The sequence below is a fragment of the Canis aureus genome, chromosome 25 (assembly GCF_053574225.1).
Source record: "Canis aureus isolate CA01 chromosome 25, VMU_Caureus_v.1.0, whole genome shotgun sequence".
Classification (NCBI taxonomy): Eukaryota; Metazoa; Chordata; class Mammalia; order Carnivora; family Canidae; genus Canis; species Canis aureus.
In genome coordinates, this window is record NC_135635.1 from 14,930,612 (window position 1) to 14,950,602 (window position 19,991).

General features: G+C 33.5%; 1 protein-coding gene across 3 annotated transcripts in view; it reads left to right on the plus strand.

Moving 5' to 3' along the window:
- Nucleotides 1-19,991, plus strand: part of CPNE8 (copine 8) — a 320,247-nt gene that overhangs the window by 49,431 nt on the left and 250,825 nt on the right. For all 3 annotated transcript variants that reach the window (XM_077870491.1, XM_077870492.1, XM_077870490.1), the window contains exons 4-5: nt 9,360-9,463; nt 19,898-19,937. In XM_077870491.1, coding sequence (XP_077726617.1) covers nt 9,360-9,463; nt 19,898-19,937 — 144 coding nt within the window. The remainder of the gene's footprint in view (nt 1-9,359; nt 9,464-19,897; nt 19,938-19,991) is intronic.

Genomic DNA, 19,991 nt, shown 5'->3' on the forward strand with positions numbered 1-19,991 from the left:
CATGTCTTAAATTCCTTATCCCTCATTTTTTTCTTCTTTGGATTTGACAATAATTTTTTAGCATTACTTGTTTTTCCCAATATTAGGCTGTTAGTTTTACGTTCTTTTACTATTTTTAGTAGTTACTCTAAATATTTCAACATGTGCATAAAAGTTTCTTGATATTTTAGAATCTGATAAGTTAATTTTGTTACAGTTTTCCAGAAAATGCTTAGTCCTAATACATTTTAACTTGCCTCTACTCCCATGTTTGGTATCATTATTGTGAATGTTAATTTTGTATGTGATGTAAACACACAGGATAGTTTATTATTATTTTACATCATCAATATTCTTTTTTTATTTTCCATGTATTGACTGTATTAGGTGCTCTTCATTTCTTTGTGCATTTGTATGTTTCCTTCAATAATCATTTGAATTCTGTATGAAGAATTCCCTTTAAAATTTATGTTGGTGCAGTTTTGCAGTCATGTTGTCAATAATTGTCTCAGTTTTCTTTACAGGGAGATGCCCTTATTTGAGATGCCCTTATTTGGCATTCACTTTTCTCTTTTGTTTATTGGGAACAAATAAAACCATACAAAAAATAAAAACCTTGGTGAATTATTAGAAGGCAAACACCCATCTAACCATTAACAAGGTCAAGAAACAGAACTTTGCCAGCACCCTAGAATTTTTTTTCATCGACCTTCCCAAACAGAGCACTCTGTTTTCAAAGAGTAATGATCCGTGTGTGTGCATGTGTTTATGGTTTTATTATCCAAGTGTACATTTTTCAGCATTATAGTTTAGTCATGCACATTTCAAAAAAAATGGTATGTATTTTCTGTTTCTTTTAGTCTACAGCTTTCCCTCTGTTCCTTTGTTTTTCTTATAACTTTTCTTACAACTTAGAAACTGACCATTTTACCTATAGATTTCCACAGTCAGGATCTTATTGACTATATGCTAATGGTGCAGTTCATCATGCTTTTGCTATTCTCTGTATTTCTATAATTTGATAATTGTATTAGGAGGTTGATCAGACATAGGTTCAGTTCTTTTAGCAAATGTGTTGGTGATGGTGTGAACTTTCCATAGGAGGCAAATGATGTCTTGTGTTCTCTCTATTTTGGTGTAGTACCCATTGATGCTTAGCACCTGGATCTTTGGGGGTTTTCCACTTCTTAGTTGGAATAATGTTGCATTCTGTCAGCATTATCAGATCATATCAATTATGTTGACATTGCATGCTTTATTTTCTCTCTTTTAGCCCCAATGGGGTCTTAGTTCTATAAGTAATGCTCACCACCACTCCATATGTCAATATTTCTCTACTAATTTTGGTTATCTAAAGCTCAGTCTCTAGTAGATTTTTTAGAAGAGCTCATGGGACCAATATTCATGTGGTTTCATTATGTCAACAACTATTTGTGCCCTTTGAATATGAAGAATATACAATTTTTTGATTATATTTCTTTTGTTAGGTATATTAAATGTTATTCATTTTTTTGTCATAAAACATTTCTGTCAAAAATCTGAAGAAAATCTAGTTTTGTCTTTCTTTAAGCCATGTGATGATGAATTGCAATTTTTAATACTTGTCTGTTCTTTGTTATGATTTTCTTCTTTGTGAACTTCTGTTATTATATGATGGGTCCAGTTTGCCTGTACTCAGTATTTGATACTTTCTCTCCTTTTATTTTCCCATTTATTTTTGGTTCTTAAAAACAAAAATATTTCTTTCCAATTTCTGTTAAGGTTTTATCTCTTGTGATTATTCTTGTGTCCTTACTAGTTTATTTCAGTTCTAAGATGCTGTTTTATTTATTTTACCTTTAGTTCCTCTTTGATTTATTTCACCTCCTTTCTCTGTGTTACTAATTCTGATTTATGCAATTGTTTCATGTCAGTATGTGTTTTGGCTCTACTTGAGATACTACAGTTTTAGTTTGGCTTTTGATTGTATCTTTTGGCATTCTTTCATTTCCTGTAGAGAAATTATTCTGCTCTCTAATCTCTCTTTTTTTAATGGTAACTTTGTATGAAATTGGACCTTGACACCTTTAGTTTCCCTGAAATTTTAGTGAAGTCTGGGTTCAGACAGTTTTTCTAACTTCATTAAGCTCCTACCTCTGTTCGGTTGTGTAGTCTTCAAAAGTATGGCTCATCGTTGTTGAGATTTTCTGGCTTTGCTTCTCTCTCCATTTTTATATGAAGTTGATTTTTAATTTGTCACTGTTCGAAGCAAAAGTTGGGGTCACATTAATTAACTTCCCTTCTCTCTAGAATTGGGCTTTTCAGCTCGTGGGTGCCTTTGCATCTCTATAATAATATCAAACATATTTTTGTATTTTATCTACTACCTTTTCTGGTTCTCCACTGGAATGTTGGTCTGTTACAAGTGACTGCATTAGAACTAGAGGCAGAAGTCCTCATGCCTGTTAATAATTGCTGAATATTATGTAAGAAAATTTAGCCATATACTTGAGGCTTTGGATGATTTTATATTTCTCCAGAGTGGGTTTACTTTTGCTTCTGGAGAGATAACTAGGCTAGAAAAAGTTTATCTTAATTCAATTAAAGATTTGACTCACTCTGAGCTGAGCTTCATTCTTCTTAAGGATTGATCTTCTGATTCATCCAGTGTAGCCTCTTAGGATTTCAACCTAAAATCTTTGCTTTTGTATTTTTAAATCCCTCAATTAAAAAAAACCTTAAACATATTGACAAGTGGGAAGAAATATAGTGAACATGCATATAACTCCTTTGATGATTTTTAAAAACTTCACTGTCTTCCTCAACTTGATGAGATTGCTGAAATCAGTTTAGTTTGCTTCTTTTTCAAATCCAGGGCCCTCTTTTTGGCTCCTCTTTCCTCCAGGTTTCCTCACATCTATAACTTTTTAGCTCTCTGGTAACTCTAAAAAGATTATTTTTAATTTTGTCAGATTTTTTCTGGTTGTTCTCAGGGGAAAAGTTGGTCTGAAACAACCTAATTTGCCACTGGCAAAAGCAAAAGTTGGTTCTGATCATTTTTGAGTGAAAATAATTCTCAGTCTTAGCTTTGCAATGTTTCCATTTTCCTTCTAAGCTCTCGAAACAACAATAGCAACAACAACAACAACGCCCAAAAAACCCTAAAGTGAATAAAACTCACAGAAACAAACATTGAGAATTTAAAAATATCAGTGCTAAAATTATATCTAAAGGTCTATCATATAGAATCTTAGGAAGGAGAGAAAGTGTGTTGCAAAATTTTATGAAAGACAGTAATAGAATATAATAATTCCTAAAAAAAATCTAGGAATTATTCCTTTGGAGGATTTTTAAGATAATAATCAAAAGTTAGTTTTGAGTATATGAAGTTAATAATTGCCTACTTTCTAATGAATGTGAGTCAACAGCATTCATTGTGCATCTATGGTGTAGAACTGCTTTTAAATATTCAGAAATTTCAGGGCTAGTATGATTACATTTTCAAGTTCATTTTCAATTAAATTTAGATAATCTAAATTTAAAAATATAACTTAAAATAACAAAGTAACTTAAAATAATAATCTGCTCAATTCATTTAATAATATTTTGTATCACATATATGGAAATCTAACTGATATAGGATAAAAATTAACTCATATTCCCCAATAAGGACCTCTTTGATAAATTGACTTCATTTTTTTCTCTTTAGATGATAAAACATGTCATTAATCACAGAATTAATAACAAGCAATGACATGGTTAACAGTTTCTTGAAATATTGTTATTTTTAGAGCATATTAAAATGTTTTAACTAAGATTTTAAAATACTATAATTTTAAAAATTGGTGGAGTTTAATCCTTTATTTTATATGTAATCTTTATAGGGATGTGATCAAGGTGTCCTTTTTTTTGTTGGTTAATGATTTATGTTCATTCCTTAAGACTGAACACCTAAAAAAGTGAACTTATGAACTTTTAAGTGAGCCACTTATGTGAAATATCCATTTTAAACAAAAGCTACTAGAGGAAAGTGGCTTTTCTTTCTTTCTGTGTGTATATGTATTTATATTCACATTTACATCTATAGATATATCTCAGTGATGTATAATAATGTAAGACCTAGATAAAGCCTTCAGATTTTCCACTTGTCTTTTTATCATTAAGTGAATTTCAGATCTTTGATCCAAGCAAAAAAATAATCTTGGATGATAAGGTACATGACCAAACCATATCTCTTTCCCTTGGAGGAAGAGGTCCATGGATTTTTTGGTAATCCAAGTATTTAACTTTCAAGAGGAAATGTGTACAAATAGTGTTGTATGTGCACATGTGTGTATGTGTGCACATGCATGCTTGTACTTTGTAAAATCTTTATGCAAATTGGGTATGTATAGTGCTAAACTGAGCTTTTTAAGTTGAATTTTTCTTAATATTGTCTTTCAGTACTCAATTTATTTAGTATTCTTGTCTACTTTCTGGAGACCATGCTCTATATATCACTACCACTAAGATAGAATTCTAATATGATCAAATTATAAATGTGCACATCTGGACAAGTGCACATTGTCCAGATGACGTCTCTCTTTATCATTTTGACCTCATTTGGCACATGAATATGACCTGGGTGGCTGTTCTGGGCCTTCACAATAAACTAAACCTTTCTGAACATTTTTATCAAAAACAGAATTCATCTGGTTGGTACCATAAATAGATGAATGTTCTACTAGCACTGCTCCTCCAAAGCAGTTTAACAATTAGTTGATTTAGAAATCAGGAATATTTCCATTCTATCATTTTCTGCAGGACTTGTTCCTAAATTGGAAAAGTAGACATTTATCCGATTAGCTCAAGCATAAAATAGAGGAAAACTTTCAAAGACTTGATTGTGAATTTTATTTTCTTTTGGCCAAAGTTTTAAAAGAAACAGTGTTTTGTGTTCCAATAAAAGTAATGTTTACATACTTTTTTCAAATGACTGAAAACTTTCATACTTGTTGAGTAAAAAAAAACTTGCATACATTTTTCCTCACATTTTTCTAATTATGGGATAATAAAACTTAATACAGTGTAATTATGTAAAGATGCTTGATTGTCTACATATTTGGATATATTCATTGTGCCAGAGATTATTGTAATCAGGTTTGTAGGTGCTTCTGACAATCCAGGATAGTTGATACTCAGAAGAAGACTTTTTAGGATACAAGTAGTTGTTTCTGGGTGTATGCGCCATGGATAAATGTGATTAATAATTGTCTTTACTTAAAAATTTAATCCTTTCTGATCCACACAGAATTATATGCAACTATATATTTTCCAAGGAATTAGAAATTTATTTGGTAGTCTAAGGCATTAGCTGAGACAAATTTCATTTCAAGTCAAAAAGATTAATCACTTGGTTGATAGCTAATATATTCCAGCCTCTGGGAAAGAACCAACATATTTCCCATGAGCTTAACTAGTCATAATGTGATTTCTTATTATTGCCAGATTTCACTTTTCATAATAGGATGGATTAAAAAACAGTAACACTGTTTAAAAGTTTTGTTTCTATTTTTTTTAAAGATTTTATTTATTTACTTGAAAGAGAGATAAAGAGAGAGACAAAGTGTGCAAACAAGAGGGAGGGGAAGAAAGGGAAAGAGAGCAGGAGGGAGAGAGAATCTCGAGCAGACTCTGCATGAGCACGGATCCTCATGTGGGGCTTGATCCCATAATCCTGAGATCATGATCCTAGCCGAAACCAAGAGTTAGATGCCCAACCAGCTGAGCCATCCAGGTGCCCCTGTTTCTGATTTTAAAAGTAAAACATACTCATTGTGAGAAATTAGGAAAGTCCAGAAATATATAATAAAAAAACAATTAGAAGATAATTTTTACATTCTAGTAGATCTTCCTCTATTTTTATCTCTCTATGTATAAACATATATTTGCATCAAAATTGGTATTATACTATACATGATCTTTGATTCTTTTTTCTCTGAAAAATATAGATCTCCTTTAGTTAATCATTTGTTCAGTTTTGTACAGGTGTAGGTTAAAGAGGTATGTATGTCTTGTAATCTTCATGGAGCATACTGTCTAAGGAGGGAAATATAAAACAAATAAATAAAAGTATAATTATAACATGTAATTTTTTTAAGGAAAAAACAGGTGCTATGAAGGAGAATAATTTTAGGAGTAGGGGGCCAACATCAGTATGAGTATTTAGCCCCAGAATGCTGACACTTAAATAGGTGCTTAAAAGATGAGAAAAATTCAGCCATGCCAGAATGGAGTTATGCACATACTAGAAAGAATAAATAACAGGTGCAAAGGCCATAGGATGGAAAGGATTTGATGAGTAAAGGGATCTAAAGGAAGGCCAACTGGCTTGGGCGAAGAGGAAGAGTAGATATTGGTCCATGATGAAGTCCAAGATGTAGAAAGGAGCCAGTCCTGCAGGTAAAAGAAAAGAGGTTTTATTTGAAGTATTATGGGAAACCATGAAATACTCTTTGGGAGGTTAAATTGCATGACTGTGTTTATACTTTTTCAAAAGATTATTCTGGATCTTGTATGGAGGAAGAATTGAAGGGTAGTTCAAGAGGTAGAAAGGAGCCAGTCTTGAGGACAAAAGAAGTTTTATTTGAATTATTAAGGGAAGCCATTAAACACTTTTTGGGAGGTGAAATTGCATGAATGTGTTTACACTTTTTCAAAAGATTATTCTGGTTCTTATATAGAGGAAGAATTGGAGGGAGACCAAGAGTACACAAAGATATGATTTAGGAGGGTCCTTAGATGGTCCATGAGAAAACTGAAAAGTTTGAATGAAGCTGTGGACAGGAGATACAGAGAGGAGATAGCTGGGAGATATGTTTGAGGTTGGAATTGCCGGTGTATGAGGTGGTGATGAATACGAGTTGTGTTAAAAAGAACTCCCATTGATGGCCAAAGGAACCGAGGGGATGATGGTGTCATTTATTGACAAGGGGTAGACTTGGTAAGGACCAGGATTGGGGTGCTGGTTGTGGTATAAAATAAATATTTCAAGTTCTATGATAATTCTGAAGGGCCTATTAGACAACCGCATGAATAAGCCAAGAAGGCAGTTGTGTGCATGAGCATACCAGGGGTGTGTCTGGACTGATGGTTGCATTCATCATCATGTAGATGGGATTTAAAGCCAAAGGAACAGATAAAATAATCTAACAGGAAAGTGAAGCTAGGCAGGTGAAGAGGGCCTAGAACTGGCTCTGAAAATGAGAAATTGCAAGCCTGAGAATCTAGGACGGGAAGAGAAACAGGAGTGTGGTGTCAAAACCAAGAAAAGACTGCTTCAGAAAGGATAAAATGGATAGTCATGTCCCATGCTGCTGAGCAGTCTAGTGTGAGGGTCAAAGATTTCACAAGGTGAATGTTACTGGTGATGTCAAAAGCAATTTCAGAGCTATGTGTAGGAAGGCATATTGTAATAAATGTTCATAATATATAGATGATTAGCTAAAATTTTAATGACTGCCTATTAATCTTCGCTTGAGATAGCAGAGTATAAGGAGCCACCCATATTGCTGACAAGCAACAGTCCCTAGGGAAACAGGCTTGTGGATGTTTTAATGACTCACAGGCCCTGGAAAATTGTTGGTTTGCAACTCATGGAGCTTACACTGGGAAACTTCATTCTGTCTTCTCTGAGTGTGAGTTTGGGTTCAAATCCACAAGAGGGTCTTGTGTGCTAGGGAATATGCATCCTGGCTGACTTTCTGTTGGAGAGTGTTGAGCATTTACTGGTTTGGTACTCTCTGTTCTCTGCAAACCAATAGGGAGCTTCCAGGCAGTAGAAAGGCTGGGAGGGCCCAGCTGTGTTTGGTTCAGACTCAAGCTTCATGACCTCTGCACAGCTCTTTTGGAGTGCATGGGCACTGCCAGCATATGTTTATTTGGGACATTCCCACTTTTTAAACATTAGAAATCATGGAAAGGCTCATTGTTGGATCTTCTCAGGGCCTCACATGTTTTATTCTGAAATAGAGGCGAGTCCAAAAAAGAATGTAGATTTTTAAGCCAAAGTGAATGTAGATTTTATAGCCAGAGGTTGTGAATCCTCTGCTTCAATTTCTTCATCTTTATTTATGTATTTTTTAAAAAAATTCTCATCTTTAAAATATGATTAATAATACTTACCTTTCATGGTTATGATTAAGGTTTAAAGTAATTAGTGAAAAGCACTTGAAACTAAGTACTCAATAAATGGTGGCTGTAATTATTATTATTCAAAGTAAGTGTTGAATATTTTTGAAACATTGAATTAATTACCTCAGTTGCCTGTATGATTTTGGTCCATGACATAAAGCATTTTCAGATACATAAGCCTCTGCAAACTAGTTCTTTTTTGGATAATTAGTTAGCAATAACCATGGTAAATCCTTTGTCATCAGTATTTTGTACCATAGTTTTATTATCAAAATTTATGTAAGCATGACCTTCACTTTTTAGTGGATTACCACACTTCTCTTATTCCTATTAAAAAATAATATCCCCATGAACTTTAATAAAAGTTGGTTCTCTGATAAGATGGTATGCATAATGCTGTTCAGAATCAAAGGTTAAAATTCCCTTACTAGAATTCCATAGCAGTAGGAGGGGAGGAATGTAAGCCAAAGACAAAAAAAAGAAAGGAGTTGTAAAATTTATATTTCTGATATGACTTTGGAAGCAGACGCTGGTGGCCTTCCTTCACATTGAACAACTAGAAAATTTTATTTCTTGGTTTCCACTTTCCCTAAGATGGAGAAACTTATTTTTTTAAGCAAAAGTACAATTTACTAGCTTAAAAACTGTACGTATTATAGATCCTATCTTGGCTGTAGATACCATGAGAGTTAAAGTAAAGCAAAGCAAAACAAAACAAAAACCAAATGATTGAAGTGTGTAACAGATTATGAGAAACTTCTCCCCAAAATATGGCTATTAAACTATTTTATGTAGAGGACTTCTTGATCATGAATACTTGGACCCCCAATTGTAAGATTGTACGTTGCTTGGCTGAGTTATACACTTAGCTTAGGAAAAATATTTGTGATACACTAAAATTTAAGGGAGAAATAACTTCCTTTGACTAGAATGGGATTTGGCTTTTAAGTGGGGCAAAGAGAAAATGTGGCTCAGCTTGTTATAAGAATTTACAGAAGCTGCTTTTCTAATAATTTGAATGAACTCAGTGCTCCTTTTCAGATTTCCCTGAGTGAATAAAGGCAATGATATTGTCTCCAAAAACTTTTCCGCAGTGCTTTATTTTATCAATCACTTAGATATTTAGTGCTTATGTTTTCAAGGAACTATATTAATACTAAGTACAATGCTGTACAATAACTAACCATGGAGAGCCTGATTTTAACCTCTCTCTCTCTTTTTCTCTACAGTTTGGAAGGACTGAAGTGATTGATAATACTTTAAATCCTGATTTTGTACGAAAATTTATTCTGGACTACTTTTTTGAAGAAAGGGAGAACCTTCGTTTTGACTTGTAAGTTCTAGTATAACTTGCATTGTTAAAAAATGATTTTTAAAGGGAAATTTTTAACATATGGCTGGGTCTGGTTGCACGAATACTAGATTACATTCGTAGGAAACCAGACTAATTCTATGGCCTCAGTGGCCTGAACACTATCCCTAGCACATTCTGCATTTTATAGGTTTTTCACTATATGTTTATTGAAAAAATTAGTGAGCAATTTAACTATGAGGAAATTTGTGGTGGTATATATGGATATTATTTCAAACCATCTTTGACCTCAGTGGTTTCTTTACCATTTACCCCCATGGCTCATATCCCCAAGATCTTTAAGTTTCTCTCAGCTGTGTCTTTGTGTAGTATATGGATCTCTGCCTAACTATAGCTTCCTTTTATCTCTTGGTGGCCTCATATTTCCAAGACCGAGGATGCTAGAGCCAGAATTTTTGATATTTTTAATATTCTTGTGATTTTGATCCTGAATTGGGCATATCAAAATATTATCATTAAATTCAACTTCTTGTCTGCAGAGAATCTGAAGTCAGTTTGTTTGCAAGATATTACTTGTTATTGGTTTTTGTTTCACAGATGTAAACTCTGGTGATTGTTGAAGTATCAGTATGTTGTTCAAAGGAAATCTGTTGAGAGGGAAAAGTATAACATTATATAAAGTGTGTACTTAATAATTTTTTTTTACTTAATAAATTAAAATGGAGTTTATGAACATTGCAAGTCATTAAACATTGTAAGAACATTAAAAATGTAAATGTCTTTAAATAGCTGGAAACAATAAAATGTGCCAGGCTGTCATATTTTATAAATACTTTTTGATAAAAGCTAATCAATATCTTATTTGAAAAAAAAAATCTTATTTGAAAAAAATCCTAACTTGCTTTCTAATGTAAAAAGAAAGTTATTTAGCATTAACAGCTGTTCTCAATTTCCTCTAAAATATGTACAGTAAAATAAATAACCTGCAGTGTTTTTCTTTATAAAAGGAGAATTTTATACCAGGCCCTTTCCTTCAAGAATTATAGGAGTTCTAAATATTCATTATATTTATCAAGCAAAATTTATTATGCCCTGTTTGTTTTTTATGTCCTTTGAAAATCCTTTTCAAACAATAAAAATGTTACTTCTGCGAAAAAACCCTGAAGTGGAATATAATGATTCCCTGATCATGTTTATCATGGAGATTGCACATAGTGTTGCTATTTAGAAGTGACATATAAATCTTGTTCTTTTTATTTCTCTTTCTCTCTCCCTTTCTTATTCATTTGCATTGTTTTCTCTCATTCAAAAGTATAAAATATTTATTATAAACTTTAAATAATACAAGCATTTAAAAGTGAGAGTTTCCTGTTAGTCCAATACCCACCCCACCAAAAACAACCCACAAACAACCAAAAATGTAAATGACTCGATATATATACTTGCAGACCTTTTTTTTAAAGATACACAAGCTTATGGGAATCTCAATATTTTGAAAATCACAAATATTTTCCTATTACTTGCATTTTTTCAGAAATCTTTTTATGCCACTGTATTTTATAAATATTTCATTTATTTTAATGCTGCATAATTTTTATTGCTTTAAAAATACAATTTATATAGCTAAACATCTACTGATGGACATTTTGCATTTTTCTATTTTTACTATTACATGTAATCCTGCAGCAAGTATCCTCGTATATAAATTTCCTATAATTTTAAAAAATTTTCAGAGTATAAATTATCCAGAGTCAAATTTCAGGATAAAAAGATGTGGACATGAGTATTCATTCTTGATTTTAATCTTTGAGAGCAACTTAAGAATCCCATATGCTTTTTAAGTTTCTATTTTAATTCCTGTTAGTTAACATATAATGTTATGTTAATCTCAGGTGTACAATATAGTGATTGAACACTTCCATACATCACCCGGTGCTCCTTATAACTAATGCACACCTTAATCCCCATTATCTGTTTAACCCATCTTCCCATGTACCTCCCCTCTGGTAACCATCAGTTTTTTATAATTAAGAATCTGTTTCTTGATTTATCTCCCTCTCTCTCTTATTTTTTTAACTTAGCTCATTTGTGTTCTTTCTTAAATTCCACATGTAAGTGAAATCCTATGATATTTGTTTCTCTTACTGACTTATTTCACTTAGCATTATACTCTCTAGCTCCTTCTGTGTTATTGCAGATGGCAAGATTTCATTTTCTTGGCTGAATAATATTCTGTTTGATATATATGTGTATATCACATCTTCTTTATCCATTCATAAATCTATGGACACTTGGGCTACTTCCATAATTTAGCTATTATTAATAATGCTATATCCCTTTGAATTAGTGTTCTTGTATTCTTGGGTAAATACCCAGTAGTGGGATAACTGGATCATAAGGTAGTTCTATTTTTAACTTTTTCAGGAACCCCCATACTGTTGTCTCCAGTGACTGCACCAGTTTGCATTCCCAACAGTGCATGAGGGTTCCTTTTTCTTCACAACCTTTTCAACATCTGTTGCTTCTTGTATTATTGATTTTAGCCCTTCTGACATGTGTGAAGTGATACCTCAATGTAGTTTTGATTTGCATTACCCTGGTGGTAGGTGATGGTGAACAATATATTTTCATGTGTCTGTTGGCCATATGGATATCTTCTTTGGAAAAGTGTCTATTCATGTCTTCTGTCCATTTTTAATTGGATTATTTGGGTGTTGAGTTTTATAAGTCTTTAGTTATTTTGCATACCAGCCCTTTATTGGTTATTGTCATTTGCAAATACCTTCTCCCATTTAATAGGTTGCCTTTTAGTTTTGTTGATTATTTCCTTTGCTGTGCAGAAGTTTTTTATTTTGATGTAGTCCCATTAATTTTTGCTTTTGTTTTCCTTGCCTCAGGAGATACATCTAGAAAGGAGTTGCTATGTCAAAGTCTGATGTTAAGGAAGTTACTGCCTGTGTTCTCTTCTAAGTCTTTATGGTATCAGGTCTCACATTTAGGCCTTTAATTAATTTTGAATTTATATCTGTGTATGGTGTAGGAAAACAGGTCAGTTTTATTATTTTGCATGTGACTGTCCAGTTTTCCCAACACCATTTGTTGAAGAGACTGACTTTTTCCCATTGGATATTCTTTCCTGCTTTGTCAAAGATTAATTAACCATGTAATTGTGGGCTTATTTCTAGGTTTTCTGTTCTGTTCCATTGATCTATATGTCCATTTTTGTGCCAATTCCATACTGTTTTGATTACTATATCTTTGTAATATAGCTTGAAGTCCAGAAATGTGATGCCTCCAGCTTTACTTTTCCTTGTCAAGATTGCTTTGGCTATTTGGGATCTTTTGTGGTTCTATAAAAAATTTAGGACTCTTTGTTCGAGCTTGTGAAAAGTGCTGTATTTTGATAAGGATTGCATTAAATATGTAGATTGCTTTGTGTAGTATAAACATTTTAACAATATTTGTTCTTGCAATCTATGACCATGGGATATTGTTGCATTTCTTTGTGTCATCTTCAATTCCTTTCATCAGTGTTTTATAGTTTTCCAAGTGCAGATCTTTCACCTCTTTGGTTAGGTTTATTTGCAGGTATCTTATTATTTTGGGTGCAATTATAAATGGGATTGTTTTCTTAATTTCTTTTTTGGCTATTTCATTATTGGTGTCTAGAAATGCAAGATTTCTGCACATTGATTTTGCATTCTGCAACTTTACTGAATTCGTTTATCAGTTCTAGCAGTTTTTTGGTAGAGTCTTTTGGATTTTCCATATAGAGAGTATCATGTCATTTGCAAATAGTGAAAGTTTTACTTCTTCCTTACCAATTTGGATGCTTTTTATATCTTCTTTTTCTTTGATTGTTGTGGCTAGGACTTCCAATACTATGTTGAATAATAGTGGTAAGAGTGGATATCCTTGTCTTATTTCTGACCTAGGGAAAAGCTCTAAGTTTTCTCCCCTAAAGGATGATATTAGCTGTGGGTTTTTTCATATATAGCCTTTATTATGTTGAGCTTTGTTCCCTGTAATCTTACTTTGTTGAGGGTTTTTATCATGAATGGATGTTGTACTTTGTCAAATGCTTTTTCTGCATCTATTGAAATGATCATGTTGTTCTTATCCTCTCTTATTGATGTGATATATACATTGGTTGATGTGCAAATATTGAACCACCCTTGCAACCTGGAATAAATTCCACTTGATCATGGTGAATGATTTTTTTTTAGTGTATTGTTGAATTCAATTTCATAGTATTTTGTTGCAAATTTTTGCCGGTATATTCATCAGGGTTTTTGGCCTGTAATTCTCTTTTTTGGTGTGATGTCTATCTGGTTTTGATATCAGGGTAATGCTGGCCTCATAGAATGAATTTGTAAGTTTTCTTCCCCTTTCTATCTTTTGGAATAGTTTAAGAAGAATAGGCATTAAGTCTTCTTTAGAGTTTTATAGAATTCACCTGTAAAGCCAAGGTCCTGTATGATTTGTTCTCTGAACTTGTTGCCTGTATGTTAGCCATGATTTTCAGAACTATTTCTATTTTGTTTTGGTTGCTGTCTGCCAAAAGGCCCCTGCCACCATCACAAGCAGTTGCTACCAGGTGACTATCACTGTCCCTGCTTGGCCCTGGTTTCTTAAGCCTATGTCTTACTCATCCCTTACCACCTATGTCATAACTGTGGCTGTTACAGAATTTCACAAGTGGAATAAAAAGAAGGGTACTTTCATATTTCTTAAAGAATTTTTTTTTTTATTCATTGGAGACAGAGAGATACGGGGGAGGGGTGGTGAGAGAGAGAGAGAGAGAGAGAGAGAGAGAATGAGCAGGGATGGGGAGAGGCAGTGGGAGAAGCAGGCTACCCGCCGAGCCAGGAGCCTGACATGAGGCTTGATCTCAGGATCTGGAGATCACGACCTGAGCTGAAGGCAGATGCTTAAACCATCCGAGCCACCCAGGTGCTCCAAAGAAGGGTGCTTTCAAAAGGATGACAGCAATCAAATATTTGATTGACTTAGTCTTCAAATATTATGCCTGTTGGAATAGGTAGCATTTCAAGAATCACTCTGACCAATTAGTGAGTCCAAATGAGAATGTATTCGGTGAGGGAGGCACCAGATACTTATGTCATGTTTGTGAGCTTACTAGGTCTGCTTTGCATGAACAAGGGAACACTTAAAGGGAGGGAGAAGTTAGGGCATTGCTAGAACTTCACATACTTCTCTAGTATTTGATGATAAATCAATAATATTGTTTAATTTCACTGTATGTATTTCAGGCAATTAGAAAAAAGAAAACAAAACTTCAATACATTTGCTGGCAGAAACACAGGAGGAAGGAATGATAAGATGGTTTAATATGTTCGTCACTCATGTATTCCAGTTACTTACAAAGGAGATAAAATTATTATAGAAGCTCATGGAGTTTGAGAGTTAGTACGTTTTGTAGGCACAGACAAAAAGAGGTTATTTTTGTTAGTAATACTACTACTCTTATTCACAGTTTGTTATATACACATTATAACTTGAACCCATCCAACAAGTTTCTGAGGTAGATTTAATCCATTTTTGTAAATGAGAAAACCAAGGCTCAGAAAATGTAATATGTTCAAAGGATCAGATTTTGCCTAAAATAGTTTCAAGTTAAATTCTACAAATCCCAAATTTCTAAAATTTTATGAAGTTTAAAATATCTAAACTGGAATATTTTTATTTTTGCCTTGGTTATTTAATACAGATGAAAGTATATGTTTAAAGTATTCTGCTGCAGATTGAATATAATAATATGATAGAATATATTTAATCTAAGTAAACAAAAGTAAGACTGTCTAGGAAATTGTTATGTTTGATTGAAATGGGAGCATGTTATATTATTTTACCTCAGTGTGACAAGAAGAAATAAAGTGACAGAAATTAGTGCAGGTAAATTGGTGTGATTTAACTTCTTCAGCTTTCTCTTTTCTTCTAAAAATTACAGTAATTTTCACAGAAATTGTATAATGTTCAAAATGTGAAAGCATATTACAAAATTGAATTATGTATCATTTTGCCTTTTGAATGCATTTGGTTAATTTCAGCAATTTAATTCAAAGAACTTTATTTCAATAGTAGAGCATCTCTGAAGTATTCAAACAATTAGGGCCAGAGAAAGAATACTTCTAGAAGATTACCAAGAAAAGCAACAAGAGTATTCTCTTAGTTCATGTAGTATTTTTGATATCACTTTAACTAATTCCTTTTGATTTACCATGTATTAGAATATCTCGCAAAACACCTTTAACTTGTGAGAGCAGGTTTTCTTTTTCTTCTTTTTTTTTTTTAACTTTGTGATTTTTCCAGCATATCTACCCAAATAAGTGTGGAAAACAATGTCTTTGTTCACTAGTTATGTGTATCTATTTATTCATTAGTATACCTAATTATAATTGGTTTTTAAATTTTGTCCTAGCAAAAGCAATGTGTTATTCCTAGGAAAAATATTCATTGTAGGATATTTGGAAAATAAAAACAGGATCAAGTAGGCAATAAAATCATTCATAACCCCAACCTGCATCTCCCAGAGAACTACAGTAATATTCTAATGCATTTCTGATAACATGTCCCCTGGAGAGAACAACAGTGTTGAGGAATACAGTAGTCTAAATTGGCCAACAGATAGATATAAATGGTTTTCAGAATTGTGTTTTATTTAATCTGTCCATTGATTTATAAAATTCTAAAGAACAAATTAAGAACAAGCTGTGAAAGCGTATGATATAAAGAATTACCTATTATGGAGGATTTGAAAAATGGTTTTCAGGAGCCTTTTTTATTTAAGTTTCAATGCTGATAGAAAATTATAATGACAGAGAAAGAGAGGGAGAGACAGAATGAATATGTCTTCCTGTCACAACTTGACCAAATTCCTATAAGTTCTGATTATTCCATAGTAATGATTACTGTTCCTGTAATATGCCTGAGATACATACTTGATTAGTTTATCAACTATGAATTTTAAAATTCTCCTGCCCTTTTGATTTGATGTGTACTTCTTTGTTTAAGAGATATGGTCTCTGTCATCATGCTGTGTATGTATTGCAGATAAAATTCTAAACTCTGGCATTTATTATATTGTTACAATTATCATACTGATAATAGCATAGGTACCTATAAATCCCTTTTTTTCACAGCTGAAAACTATTATTGCAGAACAGCTGCACAAAAATACCTTTGAGCGGGGCAGCCTGGGTGGCTCAGCGGCTAAGCGCCGCCTTCAGCCCAGGGCATGATACTGGAGACCCGGGATCGAGTCCCACGTCGGGCTCCCTGCGTAGAGCCTGCTTCTCTCTCTGCCTGTGGCTCCGACTCTCTCTCTCTGTGTCTCTCATGAATAAATAAATAAAATCTTTTTAAAAAAATGCCTTTGAGCGAGAGGTGTGGGTAGTCACATCACTAAATAGCATGAGCTGAAGAATAGGAGAGATGAGATACACTTTTTTCACTCCTGTTTTTCCACTTAGACTGGAACATCAATAAGATAGTTATGAGTGTAGGTCTAACTTACCTGGCAAATTATTTTCCTTCTTGATAAATCAAATGGTGATAATTGTGAATGTGTAATGTTATTGTATTTTATTTTTGAAGCATCTCAACGCTTTGAGGAAAGTAAGTTTTTAAAAATTTCTTCCCAACATGGTTAATTCTAGTTTTTCCCATTGGTTAAGGACTCCCTTAACAATGTCAAGGTCTAATTTTGAGAGTTTTTAGGCACTTTTGTTTAGTAGAATCATTTATTTTGTTTATCAAATGTACTCTTCTCTTTAAAACTTTAATCTCAAACTTCAAAACTTCACCTCCTCTACCCTCAAATATATTGTTTTAGCTACTTGCAGAAGAGCAGGGCCTTGAAGAGGGGAAGGTAGATGAGCAGAAGGGGAACATGTGGATCTCTTATTTTCTGAAAAATCGACACCTTAACGGTCACACTGATCATGCACTCTGCTTGCTCCTCAGTTCTCAAAAGGCATTTCTGAGGACTGTCACCTGACATTGTCTTTTATTGGTAGCCACAGGCTGTACCTGTAGGCAGGTTCTGTAGCCCAGCAGCATCTTACTGGGAAACCAGATGCTGTCTTCTGCAGGCACTTCAGATTTTGGAACTCCCCTTCACTTGGCTGCCCAAGAGGTAGGAATAGCCTGTCACTTTTATGGGTCAGTTTGTGGGAAAGGATCTGACCCTCATGAGAGTGACCCTTGAGCACCTCTGAGCCAATCATAAGGGATATGTAACATCTTTGGTTTTCAGTTTGGAGTCTTAGTTGCAATTGCAGAGGTATAGGAACAACTCTGGTCAATATCTTTACTTCTAATTGAAAACGTGATCCTTGGGATCCACCCATATCAGTTACTACCAATTTAGTACTTTGGTAATAATAATATTTCAGTAGTGGGATACCTGGTTGACTCAGTGGTTGAGCGTCTGCCTTCAGCTCAGGTCTTGGTCCTTGGGTCCTGGGATGGAGTTTTGCATCAGGCTGCCTGCAGGGAGCCTGCTTCTCCCTCTGCCTGTTTCTCTCTCTCTCTCTCTCTGCGTGTCTCTCATGAATAAATGAATAAAATCTTTTAAAAAAATAATATTTCAGTAGCAGCTTCAAGTTTACAAAATTGACATGGGTAAATTTAGGCAGTGAGATGCACCCTCTTAGGGGTAAACTACTTACCTTCCTGCTTTTCACGTAATCTCTCCTCCTTAATGAAAGTATGGCACTTATACACATAGACACACACACACACACACACACACACTCATTTTAAGTATTTAGAATGTCATGTTTATGTCTGTCCTCTGAAGGTGAGGACCAGAGTAGTCTTGATACTTTTAGAAAAGTTAGAAGGAAAATTGCATGAAAGGGAAACTCATGGTAATTTCAAATGGATTATAATCAATGCATACCTAAAGCCCTTAGAAGTATGCTGTAAATTGCACATTTTTGAAATATTAGCATTAAAAAAAAAGCTTTGTTAAAGGCAATGAAAGGGGATTAGATTTGAAGATACTTAAACTTTTTGTGGTGAAAACATCACCTCCTCTTCTTTTTGTTTCTTTTAACAGAACTGAACACACCATGTTATTTCTCCCCAGTCCACAGTAGACTCTTTATAGAAAGCAGTTTCTGATTCTTGAGAAGCCAGCACAGTTATTTTTCACCTTTGATACGCTGTAGTTGCTAATTTCAATCTTACTCTTAAAAAATTGTTGTGAATAAGAAATATTTTTTTTGTACTAACATCTGTAGGTTTTCAGTAGATGTTGGCAATTAGCCGATTGAAAATTCTAGGTTACAGCTGTTCAGAATGATCAGAATGCCCTGATGGGAAGGAGAGTATTTTGTAATTCTTTTGAGGCGGGTATTTTTGCATTGCACAATTTTGAAGCCAGTCTGTGGTAAACATACTTTGCTAAGGAGTAAGTAAGTGAACCTCTGGCCAGCATTGGTACATTCTATGAACTCTGTCTTTTATTGATTGAGATGCTTTGTTTCTTTGTAAAAGCATTCTTGCTATGTGAGAGCAAAGACTTTAATTAATTAACCTTAAAAAAAGGCAGTGGAATTTTGGTAGGAAGCTATGTACAAGGCGTGTGAAAGGAATATGATTTGGGACAAACACTGGAGCTGGTACAAATATTTCCCTACTTAAGACTTCAGTGATTTGAGGTTGTTTTGGCTGTTAGAGATCTTACTCTTCCTACAAATTCTTTAAAATGAGGAGCTCAAGTGATAGTGAGTGATATTTTCCCAGGATCTTTCTAAGAAATCATTTATTTCCAGTACCAACTGGTCAATCAAAAACAGGATAGAAATAGTCCTACATGAATGCATTTCTCTTTCTGTAAAAAAAAAATGGCTTCCCTAACTCCAGTGATTGGGGAAAGGTAATGTCTCATTACTTTCGCCAAATTTCAAAGTTAATGGTAGCATTTAAAATACTAAATAAAAATTAGAATATACACAAATGACACTTGCTTATTTTTTAATGGTATTCTGTGGAGAGGAATTGCAGTTGTTGGGGAATTATGAACAGCACTGGGATACTGCTGATTCACACAAAGGGAAGGCTCTTTTTGTTTTATTTTATTTTATTTTATTTTATTTTATTTTATTTTATTTTATTTTATTTTATTTTTAATTCTTAAACTTTTTAAATGATGGTACAAAGGAGAAGTTTTAAACTTTCTTTTCAAGTGCAGAATTGATGACTAAAAGTATCGGGACCTCTACTTAGGTGTGGAAATAAAAGGACCCAGAGATTGTGAATTCGACCATTGGCATATATATAGCAGATTATAAGAGACTTCTAAATTTGCTAGTTTTTCATAACTGATTTGATTTATATTGTTTACATTCTTTTGGTGAAATTCTGATATTTTTCTGTAGCTTTATTTTGTGGAAATAATTTGAGTTTTATATTTTAATCTTTTAGGTATGATGTTGATTCAAAGAGCCCCAACTTATCCAAACATGTAAGTTTATATTTTATGTTTTTATGATGATTACATAATATAAATTACGATCTC